This window comes from Sebastes fasciatus, chromosome 11, assembly GCF_043250625.1.
Source record: "Sebastes fasciatus isolate fSebFas1 chromosome 11, fSebFas1.pri, whole genome shotgun sequence".
In the NCBI taxonomy this organism is placed as follows: Eukaryota; Metazoa; Chordata; class Actinopteri; order Perciformes; family Sebastidae; genus Sebastes; species Sebastes fasciatus.
The window spans coordinates 22,782,568-22,802,047 of record NC_133805.1 but is presented as its reverse complement, the minus strand read 5'-3'; the positions used below and the strand labels follow the sequence as shown (position 1 = coordinate 22,802,047).

The following is a 19,480-nucleotide window of genomic DNA, read 5'->3' as shown; positions in this document are numbered from 1 at the left end:
GTGGAAGGTCTAATTTTTTTAGGTTATGTTACAACCTGTTCATACATTGGCAATAAAAAAACATTAGGCTTATACGTCTAAAACTTACATACAGTCCCTTTAAGCCACTTAACTGGCTCAGTTTGATTTAAATGTGTCTCTTTTAAAGGTCCCATATTGTAAAAAGTGAGATTTTCATGTCTTTTATATTATAAAGCAGGTTTATTAAGTGCTTTATAAATACTGTTAAACTATCAAAATGCTCGGAGAAATACACACAGCCCGTATTCAGAAATTGTGCTTTTGAAACAAGCCGTTAGGATTTCTGTCCATTTGTGATGTCACAAATATACAATATTTAGACCATTACACGGTTTTAAACGTAAACATTCTAAATGTGTCCCAGTTTATTTCCTGTTGCAGTGGATGTGAATGTCATCAGCTGACCGGAAGCAAACATGGACCCAAGCTGTTGCCTAGCAACGCAATTCTGTTGAAATGCACTAAAACGGAGCGTTTCAGACAGAGGGTTAATACAGGTATATTCAGGCAGACAGTACGAGGAAAATAATTTTTTTTTTTTAACATTACAGCATGTAAACATGTTCTAGTAGAAACACAAAATACAAGTAAGAACCTGAAAATGAGAACAATATGGGACCTTTAAGTCTTTTAAATCTTAATTATTTATTTATTTGTCTTATATAAAGTACTTTGAACTGCATCTGTTTTTGAAGGTGCAATACAAATAAATGTGCGGTGCTTGCCTGCTCTTTTTGTGTTTTTTGTTTATCTTATAGCTTCTGTATGTCTATACATCCACACTAGGTCCAAATCAATTACGTGCCTCATATTTGACACATTATATTTATGTAATTTAGAACTTTCTCTTACCTCTTCCTAGCTCCTTTTATTTTGAAAACAAATAATAGATGAATCACCTTAATTTCTTTTATTTTGAAACCAACCACCCGGGAAACCTTCTCACGTCACACTTATTTCTCCTTCCTTCCTCTTCTTCCGGTCTCCTGCAGACACTCTCCATTATGGCTCAAGCAGCACAGAAACTCGTTGCCAAAGTACCAACTTTAATCGGTGGTAAGTTTACTCGTCTTAATATTTATGTTTTCCAATAATAAACGGAGTAAGTGGAGTAAACTGTGTTAGGACTACTAGCTGGCTGACGTTGTTACAGCTCGTTTAGCAGCAGCACAACTTCTGTGTGACCTCTGATTAGTCTGTGTTTGTGTGACTTGCAGCCGCTGTCAGCTACTCCAGACCCAGACTAGCGACCTTCTGGAGCTACGCCCGGGTGGAGCTGGTCCCACCGTCTCCTGCTGAGATCCCCAAAGCCATCGAGGCAGCAAAGGGCCTCGTCAAGAGCTTCCAGTCAGGACGCCTGGGACAAACCACAGTAAAGGTGAGTCCTACAGTCTTAAAGGGACTGTCAGGTCAAGTCCTGCAGGTTTCAGAATTACTTTCCTTTCATTCATGTATGTGTGAAGCATAGACTGTATAAAATAAGTGTGAACCCTGTGTTTTAAATGTTGGACTGTTCGACACACTATGTGAACCTATTTAAAAATGCAACCTCAGGTTCTGTTTTATTCACTAAATGAATAACCTAAAAATAATCAACAGATGAATCAATAATGGGAGTAACTGTTACAGCCCTGAAGGCATTACTCCAAACTAAAGATGAATTAAAGATGACAAAATGACAGTTATAATTTGCTGCACAATCTATACACACAAAGAATGTCCACAACTCAAAGATATTCAGTTTACCGTCATAGAGGAGTAACGCAAACCAGAAAATATTCACATTTAAAAAGCTTGAATCAGAGAATTTAGACTTTTTTTTCTTTCTTAAAAAAATTAGTCAAACCGATTAATCGATTATCAAAATAGTTGTTGATTTAATTTATTAGTTGACAACTAAACAATTAATTGTTGCGCTCCAATTTGTGCAAAGACGTCAGGCAATGTCAACATTTAACAATAACACAAACTTCATATTCAACAAGTGCAATGAAATATGTATTACAGTATATTTTAGTGTGTATTCATAGTGTGTTGTCTGTGACTGGTAGCAGGTAATTGTATGCATGGGAGGGACTATTTTTTGCACTCTACAATTACTCTTTCATGTTACATTGACGGGCCTCATTTAAATACAAACTACCATAACTCATTTTCTAATTCTATAGATGTTCATTAAAGCAATTTTCTCAAGTGGAATTCAATTGTTTTGTTTTTGTTTTTGTTTTGTTTTGTAGGATGCCTTAACGAATGGACTTGTGGCCACTGAGGTGCTGATGTGGTTCTACATTGGAGAGTGTATTGGCAAAGGAGGCATCGTCGGATACGATGTCTAAATGTTGCACTGTTGTTTCTCCTTTTGCACTTCTTATCGTCACATTCTCAACAACCTGCACCACATTTTCAAATAAACAATGTTTATAGTCAGATAAGTGTATTTGGTTTCTCTTGAGTATTCATTTCCAGACCGAGTTAGTTACGTCATATTTTATTCACAAAAGACAGAAGTTTGCAAGGAAGTTTTGAAAGTTTCATACACAGCTGAATGACAGCAAAGATGTATAATTAATTATTCATGAATGTCACTCAAACAAAGGTTGTAGATGCCAACACATTTTTTCTTCATTAAGATGCATATTTTATGGATTTGCTGCTATGTAATGATGGACATCTCCTCTCGCTCTCGACTTTCCGACATTGTGTTTATAACATTTCCCAAGTATCTGCAGAAATTTCGCCTCACATCCTCTGGTTCCTCCTCCAGGTTGGAGTGAATAAGCGGCAGTCTGCCCAAATGTGAGGCTGCAATAAAAAAAAGAGTGAACATGTTAGCCCAGAAATAGTAACAATAACTCATACAACAGCTTTGGGAGGCCTGCAGTTGAAATACCTAAAGGCAGCCGTCCATCTTCTACGCCGCTGCCGGGCTTGTGGTGAGCCATGAGTAAACACTGGCTCTCCTGCAAACCTTGAGAGGAGATGAACATCGAATACCACGTCTCTATTTCTTTGAGGTGACTTGGAACATCAGGATTAAAAACGATCACCACACCGCTGGAGTACTTTATCATTGCAGGCCAGCATGATTCAAATCTGTATCAAAAGAACATATTTTATACAGTAAAACAAAACCAATTAAGGCAAGTAATGGTACCTTTAAGAAGATTGGACAGAATAATATCTAATAGAAAATGTTTGATATTTAACTTACTTAAAATCTCCTGAACAGTCCCAAAGTTCAACCTCACATTTCGCGTTGTCACCACTGCCTTCAGGTTGTGCTTCAAATTCCAGTATCCTTGAAACAGTAGAAAAACAGCTGCATTTTGTTTTCATAATTTCCGACAATAATACCTCTCAAAGCAAAATAGATATATTGCTTTAATCATCTAACCATGGAAGTAATTGATTTCACACAAAATTTAAAATGATGTCAAAAACAGTGGGTGCGTTCCAAATGGCATACTTTTTACTTTTAGTACATACTGCAGCTGCCCTTACAAAGTATGTACTGTTGCATGCAGTATGCATACAGTTGGGACATACTGCTTCTTCGTAACATTGCTCCTTGAACTTTGACCCTCTTGCTCATATATGTGCTACGCAGAGCATTGTGGGTCAGAATAACCAGAAAAGCATGCTGGCTTGCTAAGTGCAAAATGCAACCGGATGTAGTAGGACATCCTGGTATTTTTGGTCTACCTCATTTGACATACTATGGCATGCTAATTAGAACGGTAGTATGGGTATTGGATTGCACAGATTGTGTTAGATCATGTTATTGCCATCTTCTCAGGGATTTACTGTGTTTGGGTGCACTGTGTACCATGTGGAAATCAATAAAGTTGACACAGGGTTTGTACCTTACTCCTTGAGTAGGTCTGTATTCACCTCCCACATTTTCTGCTGTGTCTGAGAGAAAATTTGCAAGAACTGTTTTCCCACTCTGAAAAAGACAGATGAATTTACAATACTCATATCAGTTACAATCAGTACATAAATAAACCCTATTTAATATGACTTAATTTTACTGCAAATATGACTTTTTCACAGCAGACAGTTTGACGTGTCATAGTAGGAAAAGCACAGGTGTTTTTTAATGTGAAACATCAGCCTGCAACAGTCACTAACAGTAACTATAGCTTTCATATGCATGTAGTAGTGTGAAAAGTACTTGTAAAAGTCTTTCCCTCTAAAATGTAGTTAAAAGTAAAAAGTAGCATAACATGGAGAATGTGCAAGTAGCATTACCTTCAAATTGTACAGTAATTGAGTAAATATACCTGACACAAAGTTACCAACACTGCACGCTTCTCAGTAAACATAAACAAACACACACTATACAGTAAAGCTAGTCACCTTTCAAATCCCTACACAGGTGCTCATGTTTTTGATGCAAGCACACAGTTCTGATGTTAGATAAGATAAAATAAGATTGAACTTTATTAATCAAGAAGGAAATTCTTGTGTCAGATATTACTCAAAAATACAACAAAATTACAACAAGTTAAAGTGTATAGAATAAAAAAGTACTATTTCTAGCACCAGTGCCTAATAGAATAACAATTAAGTAAGATACATTTAGTAAAATGAGTAAATAAGATAAGATAAGTAAAATAAAACAGGTAAAGTAAGCTAACAAACAGAAAAATAAGTGATATTGCACATGTTGGACATTAATATTGCACACAATGAACAGTGATGCTGCACATGAGAATGTAAAAAGTAGTATTGCACATGTCACCTTTCAGATCCCTACACAGGTGCTCATCTTTTTGATGCAAGCATACAGTTGTGATGTTTGCTACGCTTTCACTGTTCAAACTATGATCTGGTTACCTATCAGACATCTTACAGTAAAGCATAGGCTACGCTACAGTGGGGGGAAAAGGCATTAACGTACCTCATTTGGACCAATAAAGAGTACTTTTGCGTTGAACATCTCCACTCTCCGAGCATTAGCGTTAAGCTTTACAGCTAACTTCGACTGAAGAAGCTAACTACGTCACCAAAAACAGGTTGAATAACACTCAGTTTTAATCTGAGTATATATGTGAAGAATGCGATGCTGGGTTTTGAGTTTCACGCAACGATAATGTAGAAAATGTTAATAGTTTTCGTAACTTGATGTTACCCGAAGATGGTTAGTAGATACCAGGGAAGTAAACTTCCGTTTCGTTTCTATGGTTTCAGCTAGTGATGTGTTAGTCACGAACGAGCCGGTTCAAAGAGCCGGCTCTTTAAAGTGAACGATAATGGTACGTGTCCACAGGGGCGTTTTTTTTTTTATCGCGAGGGGACGCGACGCTTCCCAACATTGGACGCTTGATGGGCTGTCACTAGACACAAGGCTGTCCCCACCTGATTGGACGAAGGTTTTCCCTCCATGGGCTGCTGCTCCCAGCTTTCAAACCGGAAACAGTATGGAGGCTCGTTTGGAAAGTTTCTTCTCTTATTTCACGAAAATAGGTCACCGAAATGTGTTTCTGAAAACATTTGAGGTGAGAAATAAACCATGCAGTTGCTAAATCTGTCTTTATTTTGGATCGACAATGTTTATTTTAAAAGATTCTCGGGAGTTTCGAGAGGAGGCGAGTCGCGTCGGACGCCCCTTATTTGCATAAAGTAGACTAGCCCTCATCTTTATGCAAATGAGGAGCGGGCGTCATGACGCTCCGTTTCTCGAATCGCGACGCCACGGTACCAGAATGCATTGCGCGGGTGCTTACACAGACAATGAATGGGGAGCATGGAAAGCACGGAGCTTGTGGACACGTAGCATAAGGGCCGGCTCCCGTCTTAGAGTCGTTTTTTCTTTTTTTTTTTCTTTAATTAATTCAAGGCAGAATGATAGGGCGATCTTCTCCGTACCACAGGCACTCCATGCACTGACTGTGACTGAATGTTGTGTTAATGACGTCCATGCGACCAATCAGGTGATGACAGACAAGAATCATACCATCAAGCAGGGAGGGGCGGCGGTGCGTGGCGCGCTGACGGTCTATACAGGTACAGAGCAGGAAGAAGAGGAGGAGAGAAAGAGATAGAGGAGTGCGTTACACGAATAGCAGACAAGATGAGTGAAAGTCGGAAATGAAGCAGCATATAAAATTATGATTATCTGGAAATTACAAGGTTAAGTATAATTATATTGAATAATTTAAGTGATATATATGCACACATACTAATCATAGGTCAAAACAGCGCTAAATTTGGCTGAATTATAAAAAGCAGAAGTGGTAAATCGAAGAGCCGTTTGGGAGCCGAAAGAGCCGGCTCTTCTTGGTGAGCTGAGCCAAATGATCTGGATCACTAAAAATAGCCGTAATTCTCATCCCTAGTTTCAACCAATCCGTTTTGTTCATTGGGTTTTAATCAAATTTAGCCCCGCCCACTTTGTCCCTTGAGAACAAATCAGCAGCGAGTAAATTACGTTGCGTCATGACGTTGCCTCAGAGCTAACCAATCAGGTACGGTCTTGTAAGAGAGGGGGCTCTTGGTTGTGCTTCACAACCGACACAAGGCGACAGCTCAGTAAGTAGCTCATATTTATAGTTTCTGTGGTATTGTTTTGTAAGAGGTATCTATGTTTTAGTTTCAATAGCCATGATGTAGATAACAGTGGCTTTTCTTGGTAGAATTATCATGTCTTTAGTATAACTTAAAGCTTAGCAGCCACTTAAGTACTGTCGACTGTCTGTTGCTATGGAGGAAGCTTAGTCAGCTTGCTTGACAACCTAACTCTCAATTCAATTTGCTTTATTGATCATGACTGTCAGGTGAACAATATTGCCAAAGCATCAATTCAATAATAAATAAAAAAGAGAACAAAATAAAAACAAAAACATATATATATATACATATATACAATTCATTAAGCAAACTACAAAATATAGATATTTAAAAATAACATGCATGTAAATGGAAGAAAACAATAAAGAAGTAATTAATGTTTGCTGTGTCAGTAAAACAAACAAACAAATAAAAAACATTAATAACAATATATTGCAATATCAAAGGATAAATGTAAAAAAACATGAAGTAGAGGAGTAAATAAAAGGCAGAGTGTGAGTTACATCTATTATGTGTTGTTGTTGTTGTCTTTTAGGCTGTGACATGCACTGACATATCCTGAAGCTTCTATGGCGATGACACTATTTTCTCAAAGTAGATGTTGTATTTTATTTTGGTCAGAGAGGGAAACAAAATCTTGGAGTTTACATTTCATTTTTATAAAGAAGTTTTTCCTAATTTCTTCACATGTGCTACATTGTAGCAGGAAATGTTGCTCTGTCTCCACTTGTCTCTGTGGACAGAGCTGACACTCACTGTCCTTCATAATAACGTGCAAGCCAGGCTATGCAGTGCAGCTAACCTAAATTAAAAAGTAATGATAGTGTTAACTTACTGTAAGGTAACTAAGTTAACTAGTGCTATCTTCCTACCCTTCTCTGTATGTTAACACTATGTTGTTGTTTTGTCAGTAGTGAGAGGTATGTCTCCAGAGGATGAACCCCATAGTCCCCCCCTTGGTTTCAGCTCTACCAGGGAGGATGTCACTATGAGCTGTGGTGATCTAGCTACCTCTCATGAGCTGGGGAGACGGAGCAGAGCACACAACGGTCTCCACACAAGAACCCCAGAGGCTGACATCAGTTGGTGAGGTCCCATGAAGCATTTGAACAGACAGCCTAACTTGTGGGGCTAAACATGCACTCACCAGAAGCCACAGCCTAACTCATTTTCTTCCTGTTTTTTTATTTAGTCATGGAGACTTTGCCCATGGAAAAAATCCATTCCTGAAAACACTGATGGACGCAGAAGCAGCCGCCAACTCTGCTGCCATACAACTTGTGTCTTTTAAAGATGCCATGGAAGATGAATTTGCTGTATGTTGTAGTTGCAATTTTTTGAAAGTTGGGTTCAAACATGGGCACTCCATGTTGGAAACCATTCACGATCCATTATTCTAACTTCTTTTTTTCTCTTGCAATTAAGGGTTCGAGACAGTCTTCCGTTGATAAGAGCAGAATTAGAAGGCAAAGAGAACTTTTGCTGGAGAAGTTGGAGGATTTTAGACGGACAAATAAGTCAGTTCGACAGAAACTGAAACAGCTCCAAGGTGCAGAGGTTGGTTACTGTACTTCCACCTTACATATATTGCTCAGGATAGTTAGTCATGGGTCTATATTTGTAGTAGTACTGTAGTTACTTTAAGTTCATAACAGCAAATGAAACACTTCTTTGAAATATGTGTAAATGTGTTTTTTCTTTTTTATTTGATAACTTCTGTCTTTCCATATAGGTCGATCGAATTGATGCCGACCACCAAACTGACGTCTTATTGAAGAGGATCACACAGGCTGAGAGTGAAAATGAGGTGAGTGTTTCTTTATGCAATGACTCAAAGGAAAGAACTTAAAGGAAGGGTTGACGATTTTATCCAGTATACACTATATGTTATATTGGTTGAAATGGTCTTTACACCCCGACAGCGATCCATTACTTATGAGCTCTGAAAAAGGACCGGAAAAGAGCCGTTATCTGTAGCTGCTGTAATCCTGTAAAAAACGTCTACCTATCACTGCCTCGCGTTTCGCTTGGAAAGAACCAATCAGATGCCTCCCGGCCAGATGTGTGCTTAAAGAGGACCTATTATGCTAATTTTCAGGTTCATACTTGTATTTTGGGTTTCTACTAGAACATGTTTACATGCTTTAATGTTTAAATAACGCTTTATTGTACTCATACCGGCTGTGCTGCAGCACCTCTTTTCACCCTTTGTCTGAAACGTTCTGTTTGAGCTCCTGTACTAAATGAATGTGACAACTGAAACATATAAAGGCATCTGGAGACTGGATACACTTTTAGAAAGGGCACTTTTATTTCATAATAACCCTAAAATTATGCAAATTCCCATCTCGATCATGTACTGATTTATGATTTCTTTATTTTTTTCTCCTAAAGCGTTTAAAAAGAAATTTGAGTGAGACAGAAAGCAAAGTTGAGGAACTGATGGATCAACGGAGAGAAGAGCAGGTAAGCAGAGAGGAAGTTTTCAAATAGATATGCTAGCAGACTCTAAAAATGTAAAGAATGCATTTTAAAGCATCTGTGTATAATGGTCTTCACAGGAGAACATAAAGAGTACAGTTCACGTGACCAAGTCTGTGGAGGCGGCTCGTGCTCACCTGCAGGGGCAGCTGCGCAACAAGGAAGCCGAAAACAATCGTCTGACTGTGCAGCTACGGGTACAAACGTTTAACTACTCTCTAGACAAACTGCTTTAAAAGAAAATGTGAAATATTATAGCACATACTTTTTCTTTTCCAGACTGTGGAGAGAACCCTGACCGAGCAAAAACTGGAGATCAGTGATCTGAAGGAATCCATCGCCTCTTCGACTGAGAAGGCAGCGCAGGACAAAGAATCGCTCAAGAAAGCCACCCGAGCACAGAAACAGAGAGCTGAGAGATTCGAAGCGGCTATTGAGAAATGCTATGCACAACTGAGGGAAAAGGTATAAAGTCAAAATGGCTATGATTTTATGGTTTTTAAAAATTGTGTCTTTTCTAAACACAGTCACATCGTTCAGGATCCTGCTTTGATTTCTTTTCTTGGTTGGCACACAGGATGCTCAGCTGGCCACCGCCCGGTTAGAAAAAGACTCCAGGAGACGGCAGAAAGAGCGGGAGACAGAAGAGAAAGACAAACTTGAAGTTCATATCGAGTTGTTGAAAAGGTTGGTCACTTTTTATAGTGGAAATCAATACACACATCCATCAACATTCCCTAATGAATTTTTAATGTGTATTTTCAATAAAGTCAAATTGCGGAGGTGACAGCGCGGCTGCGGATGGAGAAGGATGAGCTCTCTGCGGCTAATGAAATTGTGATGCAACGTGTTGAAAAACTCATTGCTGAAAATGGAGACCTCACCGTCAATAATGCAACACTCAAGGTACAAGTTGCCAGACAGCTTTGTGTGTGAGAATCATTACTGTAAAAGTAAAACATGTCCATAATTGTTCACGCAGCTATTTAGTAACCAACAGGCAGCTGACAGATAAACCAATCAATTCTGTCTGGCTCCTGTCTGTCTATCATATTCCTAATAATAAGGTTGAAAACATTCTCCTTCTCTTTGTTTCTTTTATTTCTATCACTATAATTATTTTGGTTTTCATGTGTTTGCAGGTGTCTGTTGCTCAGCTGGAGCAGCAGCTGGCTGATTGTGAGTCCGCCCTGATAGAAGAAAAGATCGTATCTCAGGAGACAAAACATCAAGCCGGACAGTCCCAATATCAGGTTGACATCAGCTCATTCATTATAGAGTATTAAAGGTACAGTGTGTAGGATTTGGAGGCATCTAGTGATGCGGTTGCAGATTCCAACCTACTGAAAAACCCCTCCGCTCACTCCTCCCTTTCCAAAACCATAGTAATGCTCCTTTTTCAGGTGATTATAAATGAATGAAAACATAGTTACAGTATGATTAGTATATTCCATTTCTGCTAATAGATCCCCAGAAATGTTACACACGGGTCCTTTAACAACTCTTTACCTGTTTGGTTTATTTTTAGCCTCCAACCTGGAAGATTAGGGTTCCCTCAGCACTCTAGTCAACAAAGACTAGACATTTGTACATAAAGAGCATCTCCACATATTAACACACACACACATAATGAATATTACTGGAAAGCTAACATTGCAAGTGTTTTTAGATGTATATGATTCTGTTTTTTGAATAGCTTATAAACACTGTGGGGAAAAAGCTTTGGACATCCGGCCAGGGAACACAAAGTGTAATAAGACCACAAACTGTTGAGCTTTATTTCCAGGCAACTGTTAATCCTTTTATCCATTCTTTTAATGCCATAAATGTGTCAAGTTTTGTGCTTTTTAATCATTTGTGTTTTGAAAAGTGCTTCACACAGAAGAGGATCATTGTAGAGTAACACTGAATGTGGTGTGTTGAGATCGCTGAATGAATGATTCATCAATGATGCTAGTTTGCAGTTTTCCGTTGTAGGGAACAACACAGCAGGTTTGATAACACTGTTCTGTATTTATTCAAGGTTTCAGAGCTTCAAGCTGAGTTGGATGATCTGAGGATAAAATATGCAAATCTCTTAAGAGAGATAGAGAAGACACAAGATGGAAAAGATATAGAAGTAGAGAAGGTAAACTCCCGTCTCCATGCACATCTTTTTCCTTATTTAATGAAAGTTTTAAACTCTTTTAATGAACATGTATGTTTATTTTAACAATATATTTGATATTTAAGACGACTAATTTATTTATTTTTCTGTTCTTGTAATAACATATTCTAACAGTGCTGTTGTGCTTTTATATCCAGCTCTGCAGCACTGTTTCTCCTGCTCTTGAATGGCAGTGAGCTGTTAGACGTTTCTTTTGCTGTGTAACATTTACCTTCTAACTACCAAACTTCCTACAGTAATTCTGGGCAGCAAAACACTTCAACTAACAACTGCCAAAGCTCCGTCTAAAGAGGAATCTCTGCACGTTCTGCATGCTTAAAGCATCCGTGAGCGTCTCTTTAAGAGGTGTGATGAATCTTATATATTTTGTCTATTCCCAACACTCCTTCTGCCGTTCTCTGGAGCCCAGGTGAGGCAGGAGCTGCATGGCCGCGTGGACGAGCTGAAGGCTTACCCCGAATTACTGAGTGCAGCCGAGCAGAGTCTCTTCGAGTGCCAGGACAACCTGCTACGCTCGGAGAGGAAGTGCTCAGAAAAGTCAGAGTCCGTTAGGCAACTGCAGGTTCAGGTGTGCAACGTGAGCGGTGTGGCGGTCAGAATGTAAAATGCAGTCATTTTCCATACGTCTGACCACTAGGCGGTAGCGCAAACCCATGTGTCTGTCGAGACATCGTGTTTTCTGTCGCTGCTGTGAGTTTGATGTTTGTGATAAAAGATCTCTGATTGCCGTGGAAACAATTAGGTCCCATCCATCTGTACCTACGTGCCCATTTGTGAGTGTTGTTGTGCTGTGAGTCCTTTTCAATCACCCACGTTTCTATCAGCAATGATGAAATGGTATCTGCAAAACTGCTCGTTTTGTGTTTGCAAGATTGTATTGTCTGGTGCAGTTTTGCATGATGATGTGAAACCCTCCTTTCTGCTCCAGTACAGGTAATTCTGAACTGTACATTTTACATTATACAGATGGAGAGTCAGACAAAATTGCTGCGATCATCTGTGGAGATGAAGGAGTCCATTCACGATGCCAATTTACAACTACACGAGCAAGTGAATTCTCTCCAAAAGTAAGCCATCCTGTTGTCTCGATGTCAAATGTTTGTGTCTCCTTTGTACGCATTCAGAAATAGGAATTGTTTACCGTGTGTGTGTAGGAAGATGGACGAGCTGCAGCAGGAGAACCTGGAGCTGGTGCGGAGGCTGGCAGCTCAGGAGGGAGGTCTGGGCTACAGCAACCGGCAGCTGGATCAACGCTCGTCAGAGTGCCAGGCCCTCAACCGGCAGCTGGAGGCAGCTTTATCAGACGTCAAACAACAGGTACAGCTCAGAGGCAATCTGGTGACGTCTGAGGAAAGAAGTGACAATCAATCATCAACACAAACATGACGAAGCATTAAGTGTTTTTCCTTTTACAGGATCTCTTCTTTTCTCAGATGTTCCAGTTTTAGTGTTTTACCACACTCTACCTCACAGTTTTAAGCTTTAAAGTAATAAGTTGTATTCATATAAAGACATCTATGTTCTGTCACTGATTGATACGATACTGCACAATCAAGCCTCTACGTCCAGTTCTTGAAACATCTATATTTTCTGTGCTTGCTGTTTTAAACACCCAGTGTAAACACCTAGCTTGCTAAATTGTTAGCCTCTGTGGCTTCTAGACGCCGACAGTAACGTTAATGTTGCCGTTGCTTAGCAGCGGTGTTCTCACGACTTAACTACTTGAACGCCAAGCATATCGTGTACACGACTTCCCATGTTGTATAGACAAGCTCAGGAGTTTCATTTGAAGGCACCATCCGAGCAAGAGGGTCAAAGTTCAAGGTGAAATGTTATGAAGAAGTAGTGTGTCCCAATTGTATGCATACTGCATGCAACGGTACGTACTTTGTTAGGGCAGTTGCTGTATCTACTAAAAGTAAAAAGAAAAAGTATGCGATACTATAGGTGTTAGCAGATACAGGTCTGACACACAGGAAATTATTATAATTATTTATTTTTCCCACTTGTCCAGGTCTACAAGGTGAAAGACAAGGCTGTTGCAAGAGAAGATGCCCTTCAGACCAAAATCGTGGCGCTGGAAGCCGAGAAGAGCAGAAGGGACAACGAGCTGAAGCTACTTCGCCAGAGCAAGCTCACCGTCAGTATTGTGTTTTTCTTGAGCATATAAAGCAAATGAATGTCATGGAGCATGCTCAGAATTCATCCTTGATGTAACCTGAGATGTCAGGTGAATATCTGATATCACTGTCTGTCTGTTTCTTAACGTGCAGGCGGAGAAACAGTTCGAGGTGCGTCTGAAGGACCTGCAGCTCAGCCTCGACCAATCAGAGAGTCACAAGCAAAGCATTCAGAACTACGTGGATTTCCTCAAAAACTCTTATAAGACCATGTTTGATGAGGGACTGCAAACTTCAAGTTATGGATCATCATATTTTCTAAAATGATTATGGATGTATTATTTATTTATTTATCTATTTTTTCGTGCACTGTACTATTTATACGGTCTATTTAAAAATGAGAATGGAGGCAATCATTTGGATATCGACTTCTACATTTAGTTGATAATCTGGGACTTTTTTACCCCCCAGATATCGATCAGGGAAATCTGCTGTTGTTAGAAGAGTGTGCAAATGTTGAATTATGAACTTTTGGTGCTACTGTGTCTTATTCCCATTTGACAAGGAGACAGTTGTATTAACTTCTTAGACTTTTAGATTGTTGAGTAAGGCTGGGTTCATGCTTCACAAATGTAAGGATTTGCTGCTTTTCTCTTCTTTACTCTACTTTCTTTTCTTTCACTACAAATTGAATACCTTTGGGTTTTGGACTGTTAGTCGTATAAAACAATATAGGTGTAAATCACAAGTTTCACCACAATACAAAGTCTGCCAGTCAGTTACATTTATATCAACTCGTAAAAAAATTAAATATGAATTGACAATTTTATTACGGGACTCTTCCAGACATTTAAATTACAAACAATCTATTATTTTTAATAAACATTATAAAAATAGACCACCTCTTATTCACTATAAAGTGCCACATTTTTTTATCAGTTAAGAATTTCAAAATAAGGGCGTATCTTAAAGATGATATGTAGATGTTTTCACTTTGAATCAATATATTGGATCATTGATCATTATATCGATTGTTTCACTCCTATAAAACAAGCAATCTAAAGATGTCACGTTGAGCTCTGACTAGCTGTAACAAGCATTTCTTCACTATTTTCTGATAATTCATTGACTAAAATAATTAATCAAAACAAATAAAAGGGTTTCTAGCTGGAGTAAAGTAATGTGCCACTAGGTGGAACTGTTTAGTCTGCTAATCTTTTTGCTTCTGTCAAGTGTCTCTTTTTACCCACAATCCACTGTGTGTTAGTCTTACCATAGTCACTACTAAATGAGTTCCATTCAACATACAAAGTTAAATATCTCTTGCAAGTGTAGGTCTATCTTTGTGCAACTGGCTCCAGATCAAACTATTTTTTTGCCATATGTTGAAGCACATGCACCTGAATTATTGAAGCTATTGTAAACCAGAACAAGTAGTGCTTGAAAACCAAATGTTGTGGTGCAAAGTCTACCTGGAATAAACCATGTTTTCCAACTTGAACTATGCTCTCATTCAAACCATCATAATTTCTTCTACTGTGACTGATATGAAGTGAAATTCAAAGTCCTGACTGAAAGCTTCTTTCACTGTTATTCACTGTTCACTAGTAATCATAGAAAACACAGCGTGATGTGCTGTAATATTGAATGTGTTTATGATCTGCTTCTCAGCTGGACTGAGATTAATGATGCAGAAAATCAGTTGTTAATCTGTCAGATGTGAAGTTCATGCCTTCAGGGCTGCAAACATAATTACTGAGATGCATGCAGCAACATTGGGACATTTCCAAACCACTTTTAACTCTGTTGCTGGTTTGCTCTCACGCTTTTTTAATGGAAGTTTTTATATTACTGAGGTGAGAACACAGGTATCTGCTGCAGCACGATTGACCTAAAAACTGATGTTTGTTTTAAATTGTACTTGTACATCTTCTTGTTCTTGTTGCTTGCAGGTCCTATACTGTACTATGGTAATAAAGTATCAGACCTCTGCATGAGTAAGGCTCTGATGTGTTCTTGCAGTGGACATATTCCCCCCGAGTGAGTCGTTCTCCTCTCAGGTTCTCACAGACAAAGCTCTATTGTTGTGTTCTCCGTCAGGGGATGGAACCATTTCATCTCTGCGTGCGTCAGTGCTGCTGTTTTTCCTTTTGCTCTCGTTCTCCCTCTCTTGGTCTGGCCCGTTTACGTAATGCTGTTCGATCACACTTTGGGAATTTGCTTTTCTTGCTGTTTGCAGGGCAAATAGGCTTCTTCGCAATTTGTTTGGTGTCACGATTCAGCACTGTGATGGACACACCCTGAGCTTATGTGCTTATTAGGCTCAAATGAGTTGGATGACACCATTTGGCTTTTTATTTATTTATTTATTTATTACAAATTCTGGACTGCTGCTGGACCAATTATCAAAAACAAACAGAGGCTTCACTGTTGCATATTTTAAAAAGAAGATCACATACTGTAGTCTGATTCATGTATTAATGTTTGATGGAGAATAAACTCACACTTCAGATCAGATTGAGCAACATAGCATCAATTTGCAATACATTTTGAGAGAAACTTTAGAAGGGAAAGGAGTGAAATTATATCCAGCTAACACACTCACTATTCGATATTTAGAGCAACACAGTTCAAAATCAGGATTGTACGTGGGGGTTGTCCTCCGTTCTGCATGTAATATATCTCTGTGGAAAGTTTAGATTAGTCTCTGTTACCCTATAACTTTTTCATAAAACAAAAGTCTGCAGCCTGCGCCCAGCATCTGTCCAACAGCAGGGAAACCACTCGGAGGTTTACATTACACTCATTCCCTAAACTATCCAGTCAGTGGCATGTAGGTCGTCTCAGAAGGGGTTCAGCCAGATGAAACAGTATAGCTCGTTTCCTTCTGAAAACTGTTACAACAGACCCCCCGAGAATTTCCCTTTTTTTTTTTATTATTATTGCAAGCCCCCAATTTTTTTGCTTTTTTCTTAAAATTAAAATAATAGTAAAAATTGGCAAAAAACATTTTTATGTGTTTATTTGTGAAAAATTAAAACATAAAATTGACAACTCTGCAGCTAATTGGCCAAATTTAGCCTTCAGTCTTATTAAACCATTTTAAACAGGCAGGTGAGCGTAGAGAATGTCAAACGAATATTATTGTACAATATCCCATGATAAGATATAACAAATACATTTAGTATGAAGTATTAATCCTTATAAATAAAATGAATAAGTACAGTAAATCAACAGAAACATGGCGACATATGTGTAATGACTCATTAAGTAGCTGCCAGTTTTTACGTCATTGTCATGTGACATGTCTTTGTCGAGAGAGGCTTAAATATGTTAAGTATGAAATAAAAGTGTAGAACATGTTTTTATTTAACTAGAAAAATAATTTTCACAATGTAAAAAAAATGCTTCAAAAAGAAGCAAACCACAAGGCTCCAATGTTACGAAGCAAAATCATGAACAAAATAGTTCAAGAAATTCATCCTGCAGATGTCTGCAACCACAAAGTGCACATTTTTCTATGAGTCGACACTTAAAGGAGCAGTGTGTAGGATCTGGTGACATCTAGTGGTGAGGTTGCAGATTGCAACCAACTTAAACTTCTCCTGTGTGCCAAGCGTGTAGAAGAACTACTGTGGCTGATGCAAAAACATGAAAACAAATGGCCCTATTGTGCCACAGTTTTTGGTTTGTCCTTTCTGGGCTATTGTAGAAACGGGTCCGCTCCGTATGGAGATATAGACAGCTCATTCTGAGATAACAAAAACCCAACGATTCATATTTTCAGGTGATTATACACTAAAAAAAACATACTTATTAATATATCACATTCCATTTCTGCCACTAGATCCCCCTAAATGCTACACACTGTTCCTTTAAGGGGTCTCCTGTTCAGAACTTTACATTTTCAGTTTGTGGATTTCATTATAAAGTCTGTAGCGAGCAGCAGGTGTCTTTTTGTTGCTGCCGGAGCAGTTTAGGTTACATTTGCATGACTCGATCATCATCACCATCCTGCTGATGATCTGTCCTTGTTTGCATCGAAAGTGGACGGGTGACGTCTGGGTTCGGTGAGGCCTGCAGCATCGGCCGTCTGAGCAGGACCCGCAGTACCTCGGCTGGAACTTTTTCAAGCTACGGCAGCCTGCGTGGGACAGTTTAACTGGACGGCTGGCCTTTTCTGTGTGGTCACATTTCTGACCTTTCTGTTAGAGGGAAGACGTCAAAAGAATGTGAAAATATAATTTATGATGCTAAGATTAGAGACCACCATATTATGAAGTAATCAAAATATATCTTTGTTAAATCATGCTAAGAATTAGGACATTACAACACAGTCTCACGGCAGTTCGTGAAATAGTCATGAAATTGAATTTATTTGATTCGTGTACATAGACAGGAATTTCCCTTTTGTTTTCGTGACGCTCAGCACAAATTTCAACAACACATGTCAATTTCCGCTCAAGTCTTTTAAAAATAAAACTACTTAGTTAGGTTTAGGAATAGATAGACTTGGTTAGGCTTAGGCAATAAAACTACTTAGTTAGGTTTAGGAAAAGATGGTTTGGGTTAAAATAACTCTGGAAGTGCTGTAACTTAAGTACGGAAGTTACATGCCAAATTAATCTACGTTGACTTGTTGTTTCACACGGGACATTAACACTGGTCTCCTGGGCGAAAGTCCTGTGTTTTTTTCTTTCCTTCCTTTCCTTATGCGGCGTTCGCCACTCTTTATACTTCCGGGTTCACAATTACGTGGATTACATACGAGTTGATTTCTTGCTGACCATCACGAAAAAGAATGTGAAATTCGTGTCTATGTACACGAATCAGTACATTACAATTTTGTGACTATTTCACGAACTGCTGTGGACATTAAATATGTGCAATGTACCTTTATTTGGTTGCATGGGCGGACTTCACAGATCCGAGTCTCTTTCACCAGTTTGCATTGGGTGTTGCTGTTGGTCACCCTGGTGGACACTCCAGTGCCACAGGATTTGGAGCAGTGGGACCAAGCCGTGGTTTGAGACACACACTTGACTCCTCTGACCAACATTTCGCCCATTGGGTGACTACTGAAAGCTGTACAGAGGGGGAAAAAAGGGTGTCAAAGGCACGACATATCATGCACATGTCTCACATACATTTCCATTTTCACCAAAACTGCTCACCAGGTAAATAATTTGATTCTCCTCTCCACACAGGAGCCAGCTCATTCCTGCTGGTGAGGTCATCTTCAGACGGTCTGTCTTTGCCGTGCTTTTTCCTGTGTTTCTTCACCACGGAGCTCTCTGTCTTCGCCTCCTCGGGGCAGACGACTTGTTCACAGCACCGCCCCTGTACCTTGACCCGCTTGGGCTTGGCACAGCCCAGTTTGGGCAGCATGAGCTGATGTGGGCAGAGAGAGACGCATCCAACAGCACCGTCCATGCAGGTGCACTGGTGTTTGCAGTTTGGACGGAAGATTTCCCCGTTCTGGTGAATCTTGTTGTTGTACTCGCATGTTCTTCCATCTGATTTGGCTGTTTTAAGGAAACAGAGAAAAGTAGTGAGGTTTGAAATGAGAAAGACAATACATTCATAAAAAAGAAAGGGAACAGATCAGGACTTGTTGTACCTCGACAGATGCCCTTAGCAGAACCATATCTCCCTCCAAAGTTGCACTCCAGTCCCTTCGTGTGGTCACACGGCTGTGTCTTGCTGCAGTCTTCAAAGAGCTGCCGTGCACAAACTGCACAGCATCCACAGCCATCCAGCAGGAGACTGACTCCTGCTGCACATCTGGGGGCGTCACGGGGACACCGACAGACCTTCGGACACGAGGCTGACACCTGAGATAGAACAGACATTTCTAATCAAAACGGGTCCTCTCATAACAGCTAAACAAGCAGCTTATGAATGAACAGTGATTATTTCCTCACCAGTGTAACGCAGAGGATCCCAATGACAAAGACTGTCCACATCTTCAGAAGTTGTAGTTGAATCTTTCCTGAGTAAAAAAAATCTCTCTGTCAAACACCCGACCTGGCAGTGAGTTGACTCGTGCTTGCTCTCCCTCTTTTGGAATCCCCATCTCCTTTTTATACACTCCGAGCAGATCTGACGTATGTGCGGG

At 39.5% G+C, this 19,480-nt stretch overlaps 4 protein-coding genes across 5 annotated transcripts; 2 read left to right on the top strand and 2 right to left on the bottom strand.

Annotated features, from left to right (window-relative positions):
• The first annotated feature begins 917 nt into the window (after positions 1-917).
• Positions 918-2,458, top strand: LOC141777415 (ATP synthase F(0) complex subunit g, mitochondrial-like). The gene is made up of 3 exons (XM_074651642.1): positions 918-1,077; positions 1,239-1,399; positions 2,259-2,458. Exons 1-3 carry the CDS (start codon positions 1,026-1,028, stop codon positions 2,355-2,357), a joined length of 312 nt encoding a protein of 103 aa, XP_074507743.1. The 5' UTR covers positions 918-1,025; the 3' UTR covers positions 2,358-2,458.
• Positions 2,459-2,493: 35 nt separating this feature from the next.
• Positions 2,494-5,215, bottom strand: ift22 (intraflagellar transport 22 homolog (Chlamydomonas)). The gene is made up of 5 exons (XM_074651641.1): positions 4,925-5,215; positions 3,885-3,967; positions 3,233-3,319; positions 2,912-3,114; positions 2,494-2,823 (listed from the first exon to the last, which is right to left on the bottom strand). The coding sequence occupies exons 1-5, from the start codon at positions 4,961-4,963 to the stop codon at positions 2,675-2,677; spliced, it is 561 nt and encodes a 186-aa protein (XP_074507742.1). The 5' UTR covers positions 4,964-5,215; the 3' UTR covers positions 2,494-2,674.
• Positions 5,216-6,424: 1,209 nt separating this feature from the next.
• On the top strand, positions 6,425-14,857 carry LOC141777410 (outer dense fiber protein 2-like). Of its 2 annotated transcripts, XM_074651637.1 has the most exons (17): positions 6,425-6,555; positions 7,506-7,680; positions 7,787-7,910; positions 8,020-8,151; positions 8,327-8,401; positions 8,989-9,060; positions 9,156-9,272; positions 9,355-9,540; positions 9,653-9,762; positions 9,846-9,981; positions 10,218-10,328; positions 11,099-11,203; positions 11,652-11,810; positions 12,209-12,309; positions 12,397-12,559; positions 13,257-13,382; positions 13,516-14,857. In XM_074651637.1, exons 2-17 carry the CDS (start codon positions 7,517-7,519, stop codon positions 13,687-13,689), a joined length of 2,055 nt encoding a protein of 684 aa, XP_074507738.1. In that variant the 5' UTR covers positions 6,425-6,555; positions 7,506-7,516; the 3' UTR covers positions 13,690-14,857. The 2 variants fall into 2 exon arrangements, with proteins under 2 accessions (XP_074507738.1, XP_074507739.1); XM_074651638.1 differs by lacking the exon at positions 11,652-11,810.
• A 1,850-nt stretch (positions 14,858-16,707) lies between these two features.
• Positions 16,708-19,480, bottom strand: LOC141777411 (CCN family member 1-like). The gene is made up of 5 exons (XM_074651640.1): positions 19,287-19,480; positions 18,983-19,196; positions 18,537-18,887; positions 18,257-18,447; positions 16,708-17,567 (listed from the first exon to the last, which is right to left on the bottom strand). The coding sequence occupies exons 1-5, from the start codon at positions 19,326-19,328 to the stop codon at positions 17,262-17,264; spliced, it is 1,104 nt and encodes a 367-aa protein (XP_074507741.1). The 5' UTR covers positions 19,329-19,480; the 3' UTR covers positions 16,708-17,261.

Excerpts from the sequence above, each read along its gene's own strand:
- LOC141777415 (XM_074651642.1), top strand. The coding sequence starts at position 1,026 with ATGGCTCAAGCAGCACAGAAACTCGTTGCCAAAGTACCAACTTTAATC. Across the intron at positions 1,078-1,238 it reads AGTACCAACTTTAATCGGTG|CCGCTGTCAGCTACTCCAGA; the intron begins GTAAGTTTACTC and ends TGTGACTTGCAG. Across the intron at positions 1,400-2,258 it reads TGGGACAAACCACAGTAAAG|GATGCCTTAACGAATGGACT; the intron begins GTGAGTCCTACA and ends TTTGTTTTGTAG.
- LOC141777410 (XM_074651637.1), top strand. The coding sequence starts at position 7,517 with ATGTCTCCAGAGGATGAACCCCATAGTCCCCCCCTTGGTTTCAGCTCT. Across the intron at positions 8,402-8,988 it reads AGGCTGAGAGTGAAAATGAG|CGTTTAAAAAGAAATTTGAG; the intron begins GTGAGTGTTTCT and ends TTTCTCCTAAAG. Across the intron at positions 12,560-13,256 it reads TATCAGACGTCAAACAACAG|GTCTACAAGGTGAAAGACAA; the intron begins GTACAGCTCAGA and ends CCACTTGTCCAG.
- LOC141777411 (XM_074651640.1), bottom strand. The coding sequence starts at position 19,328 with ATGTGGACAGTCTTTGTCATTGGGATCCTCTGCGTTACACTG. Across the intron at positions 19,197-19,286 it reads GGATCCTCTGCGTTACACTG|GTGTCAGCCTCGTGTCCGAA; the intron begins GTGAGGAAATAA and ends GTTCTATCTCAG. Across the intron at positions 18,888-18,982 it reads TGCTAAGGGCATCTGTCGAG|CCAAATCAGATGGAAGAACA; the intron begins GTACAACAAGTC and ends TCCTTAAAACAG.
- ift22 (XM_074651641.1), bottom strand. The coding sequence starts at position 4,963 with ATGTTCAACGCAAAAGTACTCTTTATTGGTCCAAATGAG. Across the intron at positions 3,968-4,924 it reads TCTTTATTGGTCCAAATGAG|AGTGGGAAAACAGTTCTTGC; the intron begins GTACGTTAATGC and ends TGTCTTTTTCAG. Across the intron at positions 2,824-2,911 it reads AGATGGACGGCTGCCTTTAG|CCTCACATTTGGGCAGACTG; the intron begins GTATTTCAACTG and ends TTTTTATTGCAG.